Below are 14,398 nucleotides of genomic sequence, written 5' to 3'. Positions count from 1 at the left end.
AGTTATATAGGATGGTGTGTATAGACAGTAGTTAAATAGGATGGTGTGTATAGACAGTAGTTATATAGGATGGTGTGTATAGACAGTATAGACAGTAGTTATATAGGATGGTGTGTATAGACAGTAGTTATATAGGATGGGGTGTATAGACAGTAGTTTTTAGGATGGTGTGTATAGACAGTAGTTAGATAGAATGGTGTGTATATACAGTAGATATATAGGATGGTGTGTATAGACAGTAGATATATAGGATGGTGTGCATAGACAGTATAGACAGTAGTTATATAGGATGGTGTGTATAGACAGTAGTTATATAGGATGGTGTGTATAGACAGTAGTTAAATAGGATGGTGTGTATAGACAGTATAGACAGTAGTTATATAGGATGCTGTGTATAGACAGTATAGACAGTAGTTATATAGGATGGTGTGTATAGACAGTGTCTAAGTTGCAAGGTGGAGAATCGAAAGTAGCTGGCTAGAGACTTTGTCTAATGTTCAGTGCAGAATACCAGGCGGAGCCCGGATTGTATATCTGTCTCTCGGTCGCAGCTTTGACTCACAGCAGGGTGAACCAGCCGTGGGTTCGGGTGAGGTCTATATCATGGTCACGTGGTTATTAAATCACAGTCTTGTAATGTTGCATCATGACATCCTTGTAAAAAAAGGACTCCTTGGAAATGACTATGTCCCTTTAAACGGCAGGCGTGGCTTTTCTACTCTCCCCACGCCTTTTATGCAAACCACCGTCTTTCTCCCCCGCATCATATAGTGCACTAGTCGGGTTGTCAAGTGTCCATTGTGAAATCTATCTAAGTTACTGGATTTGGAAAGTAGACCTACGAGTTACTTTTCCCAGTTTGGTGCCGAATGCTGCGTACTAGTCAAATAGTGAGCGTTCAACTGAAAGCAACAGCTATTTATTGAGTGTAATTTACCGCAAGAAGCTTCAGCGTCGCTGTGTTGGTTACTACGCATTATAGGAATTCATTAAGAAGACGCCCGTTCAATTTCACCAACGCTAAAAGGATTACTCAAATATTTAACCTAGATAACATTTAATTTTTTTCTTCATCCCCGGACGGAAGTGTGTTCTATTTATTTACTATAGCCCACTACTAGAAAGCATACATCGCAGTGTTTTCAGAAGTTTGGGGTTTGTGAACACGCCTGTTGTTATTTAATTATGGCAGATTTAGGCCTACCAGTGGATTGGGATTTATTTGCTCTCTTGCTTTTTCTCAATGCTTTGTGAGATAACGGTTTGTTTTGACTACCGTAAAACGTCGTGTTGCTCTGAAGACGCAAAACTTTTATTTATTTATTGAGACATCTGGGAATTGTTGTTTTGGTAACCATTTAAACGACATTTTATTAGCCACGTAACCCGAAAGGGTGTTATAAGCGTTTTTTTGTGTGTGTTTTTTTTGCCTACAAAGAGAGGGTTGCTGAACTGTGTCTCTACTTCCCCGGTGTAGTTGGACTGTTGTATTAGGTAATGCAAACTATGTTGCGAAACGTGGTGTTACGTAGTTGTATCATAACAGACTATTGTGTTTATTGTAGCAGTCCAACGTGCTAGGCTGATTCCAAGTCTCTCTGTTCCGTGGTAGGATAGTCTTAACGGAGATCAGTTCACAGTTGAAGAGTGCGCTTCCTCAACCACGCCTGCCCTGACCTCTAGATGCCGGGCATAAACTCCACCACCGCCTCTCACTATGAGTCCGGCTGGGAGATGGGGTACGACCACTATCAACATTACTTCTACGACGACCACGATCCTGACGAGGATTTCTCTAAATCTACTGCGCCCAGCGAAGACATATGGAAGAAATTTGAACTAGTACCAACCCCGCCCATGTCCCCTATTCGGACTTTGGAGGGGGCCGCCGGGGTCGGGATGGTCTACCCTTCGCTGGGGGACAAACTCGAGTGGGTGTCCCAGTTTTTGGGTCAAGAGGACGACCAGGATGTGCCGTGTAAATTCAGTTCCGCCGACGAGGCTTTGGGGAACCTGAGCTCCATTATCGTACAGGACTGCATGTGGAGCGGCTTCTCAGCGGGCAAGCAGCTGGAGAAAGTTTTCGGGGAGCGGCTTGCCTCCTGTCCGAATAAACTACCCATGCAGGCGCTGGGAGCTGCAATCACCACCGCCGGGAGGGCGCAGTGCGTGACGGTGCCAGTGGACGCGGCTGTTCCAGTTCTCGGTAGCCTGGCGACGGATTGCGTGGACCCGGCTGCTGTTCTCGCCTTCCCGCTAACCGGGGGAACGTTTAAGAAACCGTCGGTGTCCTCCTGTTCAGAGACCCACACAGACTCATCAGGTACGTTATAAGTTCAACATTGGACTGTGAAACTGACTATGAAGAGCTCTTATATAATGTCAATCATAAGTGTGGATGCAGCCAATTTGCCATAAGTGACCTTACTGGCCACAAAGTTTTAGTAGGTGGCAGTTTTCACAATGTGTTTTTCTGAACAGTATTGGTAGTACTGTGGCTGCTGAAGGCTTAGTGACTGCATTTCGTTGCCCCTGGCAGCCCCGCTGCTCTGTGAAAATGACCCTCCCATCGGAAACATCTGTTGATTGGCTATGGTCCAAGACACCAGCTGCTAGAGAGAACGGTGTCTTGGCCTACTCTCCCTTTTCAAGTATCATTTATGGTTCACTTTAATGGTCTTACCATTTCCTCATCCTCAACTACACTGAAAGAAACACGTTACATTTTATATATATTTATATATGTATATGTGTGTATGTATATGTGTGTGTGTGTGTGTGTTAAATATCACTTCTTGGATAAACTTGAATAACTTGTAAATATGCTCTCTACATTCTCTTCAATTCATTGAGCTACTTTCCGTTGGTCTTCAGTGTAGGTATTTAGGTTGGCATGTGACTAGTCTTTCTATCTAATATGTTAAATATCGCTTCTTGGATAAACTGAATAACTTGTAATAAATATGCTTTCTTCATTCTCTTCATTTCATTGAGCTACTTTCCGTTGGTCTTCAGTGTGGGTATTTAGGTTGGCATGTGACTAGTCTCTCTCTATCTAATGTGTGTGGAATGTCACAATGGAGACTTGTTGCAGTGCAGAGTCTTGGCATTCCTTCCTGGACTGAAGTGGCAACGGCACCAATTGTGTCAGAAGTTGGGTTTGGTCAACTTACTAGTGATGGGCTAGTAGAGCAGTGATGAAAAAGGTTCATTCACCTTCATCTCTCGCAGTGTGTGACACTGTTTCATACCAGGCTTGATATTCGTATTTATTAAGTCACATATGTAGTATCATCTATTTCAATACTGTATGAAAGGGGGTTGGGTGCCAGAAAGCTAGGAACTAGGAATGGATGATTCCTCAGTTTTAATGGAAAATGCAGAGTTTTAATGGAAAATGCAGAATAGGCCTCAGATCAGTACTAGTTGGTTGACAGACAGATACCAAGGAACCAATCTGTCCTTATCTCTATCTGACCTCATGCATGATAATGGTATATAGCAGGGTTATTCAACTATATTCTTAAGGGGCCAGACATTTTTTTTAAATGAAAAAAACAAAACAAAAAATTTAAAGGCTATTAACAGGGGGGGTCAGACATGTTCTACATGGGATTGATCTTCCTAAAACCTCTATATATATATAAAAATATATATTTTAAAAAGACACAAACACAATTCTAATCTTATGAAGCACTTTTATTAACATGAAATGTTGCTAAAAAATATATATTTTAAGTGCTTGAAAATTACCCTAATTCATGAATTTCTACTTTCCTGTCCATTGTACATAGCTTCATCTCTTCTTTCTTCTACACATAGGAAATCATTTATCTCAGTTGACCAGCATCATATTCTGTTTTCTATTTCTTTATCATTTAGTTATTTTCTGTCTTGTTTATTGCTATTTTTCTACACATAAACCTTTTTTTTTTAATGCATGGCGTTTCTCAGTTGCTTAGCTTTTTGAAGAGACGTCTCTCGCCTGCATCAGTAGAGAACAACTCCCTGTAATAAACTGCATCACCTCTGTGGTGACTTCATCTCGTTCCAAAGTTAGCTCTTCAGTTTATCTAAAAACTCTGACATCACGGAGTGATCTGCACTGATGACTTGGATCGTGATGCTCAGCAGACTTCGAAACAAGCCGTGTTGCAGGCCAGGTGTTGATAGGATAACGTTTCTGATAGCCCATAACTGAGTCCATAGTGTTTCTTTGAGTCATCGCTGAGTTAAGCACAAAGCACGCTCTGGTGTATGAGGCAGTTTAAGTATCTGATTTGGTGAAAGAGCCAATAGGCGGGCAGACATACCCTGCACCCCTGTTAGCAGCTCTGATTGGCTGTAACTGGTACGTTGGATAATATTGATTGACAGCACTTAATGGACGGGACTACAGAAAAACAGATTCTCCCATTGGAGAATATTGGATGAGGGCTCCTTTTGGCACTAAACATCACATTTTTTGTCGGATTCGTTTTTTTGGGGGGGCAGATTTGTTTTTAATTAATGTTCAGAGGATATCGCTCTCTGAGGCTGACGTGAGAAAGGTCTTTAATCAGGTTAAGGCTGCGGGACCTGAAGGTATTCCAGGGTACGTAATCAGAGCATACGCAGAACTTTAAGGCTTCATGCCACAATAACTACCACCCTGTAGCCCTCACATCTGTAATCAGGAAGTGCTTTGAGAGGCTGGTTATGGCACACATTAACTCCATCATCCCAGACACCCTTTTCATTTGCATACCACCTCAACAGATCCATGACGCAATCTCAATTGCACTCCACACTGCCCTCACCCACCTAGATACCTACGTATGTGAGGATGCTGTTCATTGACCACAGGTTCAACACCATCGTCCCCTCTAAGCTCGTCACCAAGCTACGGACTCTGGGTCTGAATACATCCCTCTGCAACTGAATCCTGGACTTCCTGACGGGCCGACCCCAGGTGGTGAGGGTAGGCAACATCGCCTCCGGCACACTGACCCTCAACATGGGGGCCCCACAGGGTTGTGTGCTTAGTCCCCTCCTGTACTCCCTGTTAACCCACGACTGCGTGGCCACTCATGACTCCAACACCACCATCAAGTTGGCTGACAACACGACGGTGGTAGGCCTGATCACCGGTGACAATGAGTCAGCCTACAAGGAGGAGGTCAGTGACCTGACAGTGTGGTGCCAGAACAAACAATCTCAATGTCAGTAAGACCAAGAAGCTGATCGTGGACTAGAGGAAACTGGGGGGGACTCTATATTGACGGGGCTGCAGTGGAGCGGATTGAGAGTTCCTCGGTGTCCAAATCACTAAATACTTAAAATGGTCCAAACACATGCACGGTCATGAAGAAGGCGCGACAGCGCCTCTTCGCCCTCAGGGAGTTGAAAAGGTTTGTCATCTGCCCTCAAATCCTCAAAATAGTTTTACAGCTGTACCATTGAGAGCATCTTGACTGCTTGGTACGGCAACACCACTGCCCTCCATCGCATGGTGCTACAGAGGGTGGTGTGGACAGCCCAGTGCGTCACTGCGGCCGAGCTCCCTGCCATTCAGGACCTCTATATCAGGAGGTGCTGCAGGAAGGCCAGGGGAAATTGTTAGACTCCAAGCACCCAAGCCATAGACTGTTCTCTCTGCTTCTGCACAGCAATCTGTACCAGTGCATCAAGTCTGACACCAACAGGCTCTTGAACAGCTTCTATCACCCAAGAAATAAGACTGATAAAATAGCTACCCGGACGATCTGAGTTAACCTTGTGTTTGTATTGACCCTTTTTTTGAATTTAAATTTTTTTGTCACCGTCTCTATGCACAGTGAAAGGGCCCTTCACACCCTTCACACTCACACATAATATGCTCCTACATGTATACTGACTCTACACACTCACGTACAAGCGGCTGTACAAGCTGCTGCTACTCTGTTTATCTCACACTGTCGTTCAAAAGCTTGTGGTCACTTAGAAATGTCCTTGTTATTGAAATATTTTTGTTTTTGTCCATTTAAAATAACATCAAATTGATCAGAAATACAGTGTAGACATTGTTAATGTTGTAAATGACTATTGACTAATGACTCTACGTAGGCGTAGAGGCCAATTATCAGCAAGCATCACTCCTGTGTTCCAATGGCATGTTGTGTTCGCTAATCCAAGTTTATCATTTTAAAAGGATAATTGATTATTAGAAAACCCTTTTGCAATTATGTTAACACAGCTGAAAACTGTTGTTCTGATTAAAGAAGCAACTAAACTGGCCTTCTTTAGACTAGTTGAGTATCTGGAGCATCAGCATTTGTGGGTTCGATTACAGGCTCAAAAGGGCCAGAAACAAATCACTTTCTTCTGAAACTCGTCAGTCTATTCTTGTTCTGAGAAATGAAGGCTATTCAATGCGAGAAATTGCCAAGAAACTGAAGATCTCGTACAACGCTGTGTACTACTCCCTTCACAGATTAGTGCAAACTGTCTCTAACCAGAACAGAATGAGGAGTGGGAGGCCCCGGTGCACAACTGAGCAAGAGGACAAGTACATTAGTGTCTAGTTGGAATGCGGGTCTCCTAGGCAGAGTTCCTCTGGCCAGTGTCTGTGTTCTATTGCCCATATTAATATTTTCTTTTTATTGTCCAGTCTGAGATTCGACCTTTTGGCTATATAGTATGGTATTGAACTGACCCTGTATATAGTATGGTATTGAACTGACCCTGTATATAGTATGGTATTGAACTGACCCTGTATATAGTATAGTATTAACTGACCCTGTATATAGTATGGTATTAACTGACCCTGTATATAGTATGGTATTGAACTGACCCTGTATATAGTATGGTATTGAACTGACCCTGTATATAGCATAGTATTAACTGACCCTGTATATAGTATGGTACTAACTGACCCTGTATATAGTATAGTATTAACTGACCCTGTATATAGTATGGTACTAACTGACCCTGTATATAGTATGGTATTAACTGACCCTGTATATAGTATGGTACTAACTAACCCTGTATATAGTATGGTATTAACTGACCCTGTATATAGTAATGGTATTAACTAACCCTGTATATAGTATGGTATTAACTGACCCTGTATATAGTATGGTACTAACTAACCCTGTATATAGTATGGTATTAACTGACCCTGTATATAGTAATGGTATTAACTGACCCTGTATATATTATGGTATTAACTGACCCTGTATATAGTATGGTATTAACTGACCCTGTATATAGTATGGTACTAACTGACCCTGTATATAGTATGGTACTAACTGACCCTGTATATAGTATGGTATTAACTGACCCTGTATATAGTATGGTACTAACTAACCCTGTATATAGTATGGTATTAACTGACCCTGTATATAGTAATGGTATTAACTAACCCTGTATATAGTATGGTATTAACTGACCCTGTATATAGTAATGGTATTAACTAACCCTGTATATAGTATGGTATTAACTGACCCTGTATATAGTATGGTACTAACTGACCCTGTATATAGTATGGTACTAACTGACCCTGTATATAGTATGGTATTAACTGACCCTGTATATAGTATGGTATTAACTGACCCTGTATATAGTATGGTATTAACTGACCCTGTATATAGTATGGTATTAACTGACCCTGTATATAGTATGGTATTAACTGACCCTGTATATAGTATGGTATTAACTGACCCTGTATATAGTATGGTATTGAACTGACCCTGTATATAGTATGGTATTAACTGACCCTGTATATAGTATGGTATTAACTGACCCTGTATATAGTAGGGTATTGAACTGACCCTGTATATAGTATGGTATTAACTGACCCTGTATATAGTATGGTATTAACTGACCCTGTATATAGTATGGTACTAACTGACCCTGTATATAGTATGGTATTAACTGACCCTGTATATAGTATGGTATTAACTGACCCTGTATATAGTAATGGTATTAACTAACCCTGTATATAGTATGGTATTAACTGACCTTGTATATAGTGTGGTATTAACTGACCCTGTATATAGTATGGTATTAACTGACCCTGTATATAGTATGGTATTAACTGACCCTGTATATAGTATGGTATTAACTGACCCTGTATATAGTATGGTATTAACTGACCCTGTATATAGTATGGTATTAACTGACCCTGTATATAGTATGGTATTAACTGACCCTGTATATAGTAATGGTATTAACTAACCCTGTATATAGTATGGTATTAACTGACCCTGTATATAGTATGGTATTAACTGACCCTGTATATAGTATGGTATTGATATTTCTTGATATTTCTTATTATTTCTGCTACATATATATTGATTACTGCTTTCTTGCGGTTAGAGTTTGCAAGAAAGGCATTTCACTCTACTTGTGGACGTGACATTAAACCTTGAATTGATCAAAAGACCATTTTAAATTGCGAAACAAGCTGGATCTGTTCCGCGGGCCTCTGCTCTATAGCCTATAATCCCCTCCTCCCTTTGGGCCTTTGGGCTGCCATTATATTTATCTCCAGGCTATTACCACTTCAACAGCAGCCGAATCCACAGGGAATCAATTACTTTGGTGTCTTCCTCTTTCAATTTACAAGGAGACAGCATCCCAAATGGAACACTTAGACCCTATATAGTCCACTACTGCCCTTTTTTTTTTCTTTTTTTGCTCTTGTCAAAAGTAGTTCACTATATAGGGACTAGGGTGCCATTTGGGAAGGGTGGAGGGAGCAGCAGTACTACCACTGGCTCCTTGGTGTCTATTCCAGAGTTGGAGCTGATATCAACTGTTATTTTTATTTTATTTTTATTTTACCTTTATTTAACCAGGTAGGCAAGTTGAGAACAAGTTCTCATTTACAATTGCGACCTGGCAGTACTACTGGTTATTACATTGGTAGTTCACTATATAGGGACTAGGGTGCCATTTGGGATGGGTGGAGGGAGCAGCAGTACTACCACTGGCTCCTTGGTGTCTAGTCCAGAGTTGGAGCTGATATCAACTGTTATTACATTGGTAGTTCACTATATAGGGACTAGGGTGCCATTTGGGATGGGTGGAGGGAGCAGCAGTACTACCACTGGCTCCTTGGTGTCTAGTCCAGAGTTGGAGCTGATATCAACTGTTATTACATTGGTAGTTCACTATATAGGGACTAGCGTGCCATTTGGGATGGGTGGAGGGAGCAGCAGTACTACCACTGGCTCCTTGGTGTCTAGTCCAGAGTAGGAGCTGATATCAACTGTTATTACATATGTGTGTTAAATCAAGGCCCAGTGTTAAAAATCACACGTTGACACAAGGCTAAGAGATTTCTGCGTTGTGAATGACTGAAGTTCTTACAAGCAACGATGCCTAAAATATGTATTACTGTATAGTGAATGAATGGCTGTAGTGAATTTCTTACGGCACGTGGCTTGATTGCCCAGGCTCATTTCAGAGAGAGAGAGAAAGAGAGACAGAGAGAGAGAGAAGGGGAGAGAGAGAGAGAGGGGGGGGGGGGGGGGGGGGGGAGACAGAGAGAGAGAGAGGGGGGAGCGAGAGAGAGAGAGGTACATTCGGGAGGAGGTTAGGAAGTGCCGCTCTGTTTCCAGCTCATTTTGTGGGCAGTGGCCACATGTATATCCTGTCTTCTCTTTGAGTTCATGCGGTTGGGCTTTGATGCCTCGTGGTTGAGTGTTGCTCTGTTCAAATAGACTGTGATTTTGCTCTGATCTGATAGGGGTGTCAGTGGGCTGACTGTGAACGCTCTGAGATACCCTGGGTTGAGGTCAGTGACAAAGTAGTTTACAGTACTACTGGTAAGAGCTGAGCTATAGGTGTACCTATCGTAGGAGTCCCCTCGAAGCTTACCATTGACTATGTACATACCCAGCGTGCAACAGAGCTGCAGTAGCTGTGACCTGTTTTTGTTGGTTATGTTGTTGTTGTTGTGTCTAGGGGGGCACATGGGGGAAGGAATGCTGTCACCTCCAGGCAGGTGTTTGTCCCCCTGTGTGCTGAGGGTGTCAGGTTCTTGTCCGGTTCTGGCATTTAGGTCGCCACAGACTAGTACATGTCCCTGGGCCTGAAAATGACAGCTTCTCCACTCTGGAACGGGAAATCAGTCTTCATTAAAGTATGGGGATTCTAGTGGGGGGATATCGGTAGCACACAGGAGGACATTTTTCTCTGTTACGATCATTTTCTTTTTGAAATTCTAGCCAAATGTAAAATGTTCCTGTTTTGATTAATTGAATGGAGTGAGTTAGGTCTGCTCTATACCAAATTAGCATACCCCCTGAGTCCCTTCCCTGTTTCACACCTGGTAGTTTGATGGATGGGACTACCAGCTCTCTGTAACCTAGAGGGCAACCAGTGGGTCCATCTCCTCTATACCAGGTTTCTTGTAGGATGACAAGGTCTGTATTTCTGATTTATTTGAAGTCTGGATTCCTGCTCTTTGGGCCAAAGGCAGATGACCTCAGGCCTTGAATATTCCAGCATGAGATAGTGAAGGCTTTGTGTTCTATAGTGGTGTGGTTTGGCCTCAGGCCAGTAAGTGTGAGCAGAGTCTGCTGAGCATCTGATACATACCATTGGCTTGGGCTAGTGTAAGAGTGGGGGTTGGGCCTGTTTGCCTGCTCACGGCCTGGGCGTATGTGTGACTCATGTTCAGGCCTTCTTTGCCGGAGGTGGAGGGCAGGAGGGGCATTGGTCTGGTTGTGCAGTGGTCTCGGTCTCTCTCTCGCTCTCTGTGTCTATTTCTGTGTGTCTATTTCTCTGTCTCTCTCTCTGTGTCTATTTCTGTGTGTCTATTTCTCTGTCTCTCTCTCTGTGTCTATTTCGGTTTGTCTATTTCTCTGTCCCTCTCTCTCACTCTCTCTGTGTCTATTTCTGTGTGTCTATTTCTCTGTCTCTCTCTCTCACTCTCTCTGTGTCTATTTCTGTTTGTCTATTTCTCTGTCTCTCACTCTCTGTATCTATTTCTGTGTGTCTATTTTAAAGGTCGACCGATTGTGATTTTTCAACGCCGATACCGATACCGACTATTGGAGGACCAAAAAAGCCGATACCGATTAATCTGACTATTTTTTATATTTTTTATGTAATAATGACAATTACAACAATACTGAATGAACACTTATTTTAACTTAATATAATACATCAATAAAATCAATTTAGCCTCAAATAAATAATGAAACATGTTCAATTTGGTTTAAATAATGCAAAAACAAAGTGTTGGAGAAGAAAGTAAAAGTGCAATATGTGCTATGTAAGAAAGCTAACGTTTCAGTTCCTTGCTCAGAACATGAGAACATATGAAAGCTGGTGGTTCCTTTTAACATGAGTCTTCAATATTCCCAGGTTAGAAGTTTTAGGTTGTAGTTATTATAGGACTATTTCCCTCTATACCATTTGTATTTCTTGAACCTTTGACTATTAGATGTTCTTATAGGCACTTTAGTATTGCCAGTGTAACATTATAGCTTCCGTCCCTCTCCTCGCTCCTCCCTGGGCTCGAACCAGGAACACAATGACAACAGCCACCCTCGAAGCAGCGTTACCCATGCAGAGCAAGGGGAACAACTACTGGAAGGCTCAGAGCGAGTGACGTTTGAAACGCTATTAGCGCGCGCTAACTAGCTAGCCATTTCACTTCGGTTACACCAGCCTCATCTCGGGAGTTGATAGGGTCGGAAGCTGCGCAATGACGCACAACGAAGAGCTGCTGGCAAAACGCACGGAAGAGCTGTTTGAATGAATGTTTATGCGCCTGCTTCTGCCTACCACCACTCAGTCAGATACTTAGATACTTGTATGCTTGTATGCTCAGTCAGATACTTAGATACTTGTATGCTTGTATGCTCAGTCAGATACTTAGATACTTGTATGCTCAGTCAGATACTTAGATATTTGTATGCTCAGTCAGATACTTAGATGCTTGTATGCTCAGTCAGATACTTAGATGCTTGTATGCTCAGTCAGATACTTAGATGCTTGTATGCTCAGTCAGATACTTAGATACTTGTATGCTTATATGTTCAGTCAGATACTTAGATACTTGTATGCTTGTATGCTCAGTCAGATACTTAGATACTTGTATGCTTGTATGCTCAGTCAGATACTTAGATACTTGTATGCTTGTATGCTCAGTCAGATACTTAGATACTTGTATGCTCAGTCAGATACTTAGATGCTTGTATGCTCAGTCAGATACTTAGATGCTTGTATGCTCAGTCAGATACTTAGATGCTTGTATGCTCAGTCAGATACTTAGATACTTGTATGCTTATATGTTCAGTCAGATACTTAGATACTTGTATGCTTGTATGCTCAGTCAGATACTTAGATACTTGTATGCTTGTATGCTCAGTCAGATACTTAGATACTTGTATGCTTGTATGCTCAGTCAGATACTTAGATACTTGTATGCTTGTATGCTCAGTCAGATACTTGTATGCTTGTATGCGTGTATGCTCAGTCAGATACTTAGATGCTTGTATGCTCAGTCAGATACTTAGATACTTGTATGCTCAGTCAGATACTTAGATACTTGTATGCTCAGTCAGATACTTAGATACTTGTATGCTCAGTCAGATACTTAGATACTTGTATGCTTGTATGCTCAGTCAGATAATTAGATACTTGTATGCTTGTATGCTCAGTCAGATACTTAGATACTTGTATGCTCAGTCAGATACTTAGATACTTGTATGCTTGTATGCTCAGTCAGATACTTAGATACTTGTATGCTAGTATGCTCAGACAGATACTTAGATACTTGTATGCTCAGTCAGATACTTAGATACTTGTACGCTCAGTCAGATACTTAGATACTTGTATGCTCAGTCAGATACTTAGATACTTGTATGCTCAGTCAGATTATTTGCCATGCAGGACACGCTAGATAATATCTAGTAATATCATCAACCATGTGTAGTTAACTAGTGATTATGATTGATTGTTTTTTATAAGATAAGTTTAATGCTAGCTAGCAACTTACCTTGGCTTACTGCATTCACGTAACAGGCAGTTTCCTTGTGGAATGCAATGAGAGAGAGGCAGGTCGTTATTGCGGTGGACTAGTTCGCTGTAATGTTGCAAGATTGGATCCCCCGAGCTGACAAGGTGAAAATCTGTCGTTCTGCCCCTGAACGAGGCAGTTAACCCACCGTTCCTAGGCCGTCATTGAAAATAAGAATTTGTTCTTTAACTGACTTGCCTAGTTAAATAAAGGTATACATTTTTTTTTTATCGGCAAATCGGCGCCCAAAAATATCAATTTCCGATTGTTATGAAAACTTGAAATCACCCCTAATTAATCGGCCATTCCGATTAATCGGTCGACCTCTAGTCTATTTCTCGCTCTCTCTCTCTCGCTCTCTGTCTATTTCTGTGTGTCTATTTCTGTGTGTCTATTTCTGTGTCTCTCTCTCTCTCTCTCTCTCTCTCTCTCTCTCTCTCTCTCTCTCTCTCTCTCTCTCTCTCTCTCTCTCTCTCTCTCTCTCTCTCTGTGTCTGTGTCTGTCTGTCTCTCTCTCTCTCTCTCTCTCTCTCTCTCTCTGTGTCTGTGTCTGTGTCTGTGTCTGTCTGTCGCTCTCTCTCTCTCTCTCTCTCTCTCTCTCTCTGTGTCTGTGTCTGTCTGTCTCTCATGACACATGACTGAGATGGATAACCGGAGAGAGAGAGCTTGAGCCCAGTGGAGGCTGCTGAGGGGAGGACGGCTCATAATAATGGGTGGAACAGAGTGTTTGGAAACTGTGTGTTTTTGATGTATTTGATACCATTCCAGTGATTCTTGTTCCAGCCATAACCACGAGCCCGTCCTCCCCAATGTTAAGGTGCCACCAACCTCCCGTATGTGTGTGGCCATGTCTAAATACCTGTACCTACGTTCTAAATACTAGGGCATTATGGGTAGGCAAAAATATAACTTTTTATAGTATGTGAAATATAGAAAAAAAAGGGTATGCTTTAAATGCCAGAATGTTTGTACTCAATCTGTCTTTTCAGCTAGTTGAATTTGCTGCAGAAATATCGAGGAAGAGAGTCATTTTTTTCAAGATCCATGTGTGTTTGACAACAGCTGATAATCAAACATGGTGACATGGTTAAAAAGGGTACACGGAAAGGGATTTCTGGAATCAACATCATGCTTATTGTCACATTGTTCTGCTGTGGTCACTAACTTGCTACATTCATTGTTCCAACAGATGACGAATCTAGTGACCATGACGACGATGATGATGACGACGACGACGAAGAGGAGATTGATGTGGTGACGGTGGAACACAAGCGGTACAAGTCCCGACGGCTGGTCAACAGCAGAGTTACCGGGGGCCGCGGCGGCGGGCTAAACAGACGGACGCCGGTGACAATCATGGTCCGGGCGGATGCTCTGAACCCGTGTATGAAACGCTTCCACA

At 42.1% G+C, this 14,398-nt stretch overlaps 1 protein-coding gene across 1 annotated transcript in view; it reads left to right on the top strand.

Moving 5' to 3' along the window:
- Positions 1–369: 369 nt before the first annotated feature.
- The window catches only part of LOC110487845 (protein L-Myc-1b), a 15,873-nt gene continuing 1,844 nt past the window's right edge, over positions 370–14,398 (top strand). Inside the window, exons 1-2 of the mRNA XM_021559759.3 lie at positions 370–2,323; positions 14,186–14,398. The exon at positions 14,186–14,398 is cut by the window's right edge and continues 1,844 nt beyond it. Coding sequence (XP_021415434.3) covers positions 1,684–2,323; positions 14,186–14,398 — 853 coding nt within the window. The 5' untranslated portion in view covers positions 370–1,683. The remainder of the gene's footprint in view (positions 2,324–14,185) is intronic.

The sequence above is a fragment of the Oncorhynchus mykiss genome, chromosome 30 (genome assembly GCF_057628025.1).
Source record: "Oncorhynchus mykiss isolate SJ-2025 chromosome 30, ASM5762802v1, whole genome shotgun sequence".
Taxonomy (NCBI): Eukaryota; Metazoa; Chordata; class Actinopteri; order Salmoniformes; family Salmonidae; genus Oncorhynchus; species Oncorhynchus mykiss.
This window is presented reverse-complemented; position numbering and strand designations above follow the sequence as displayed.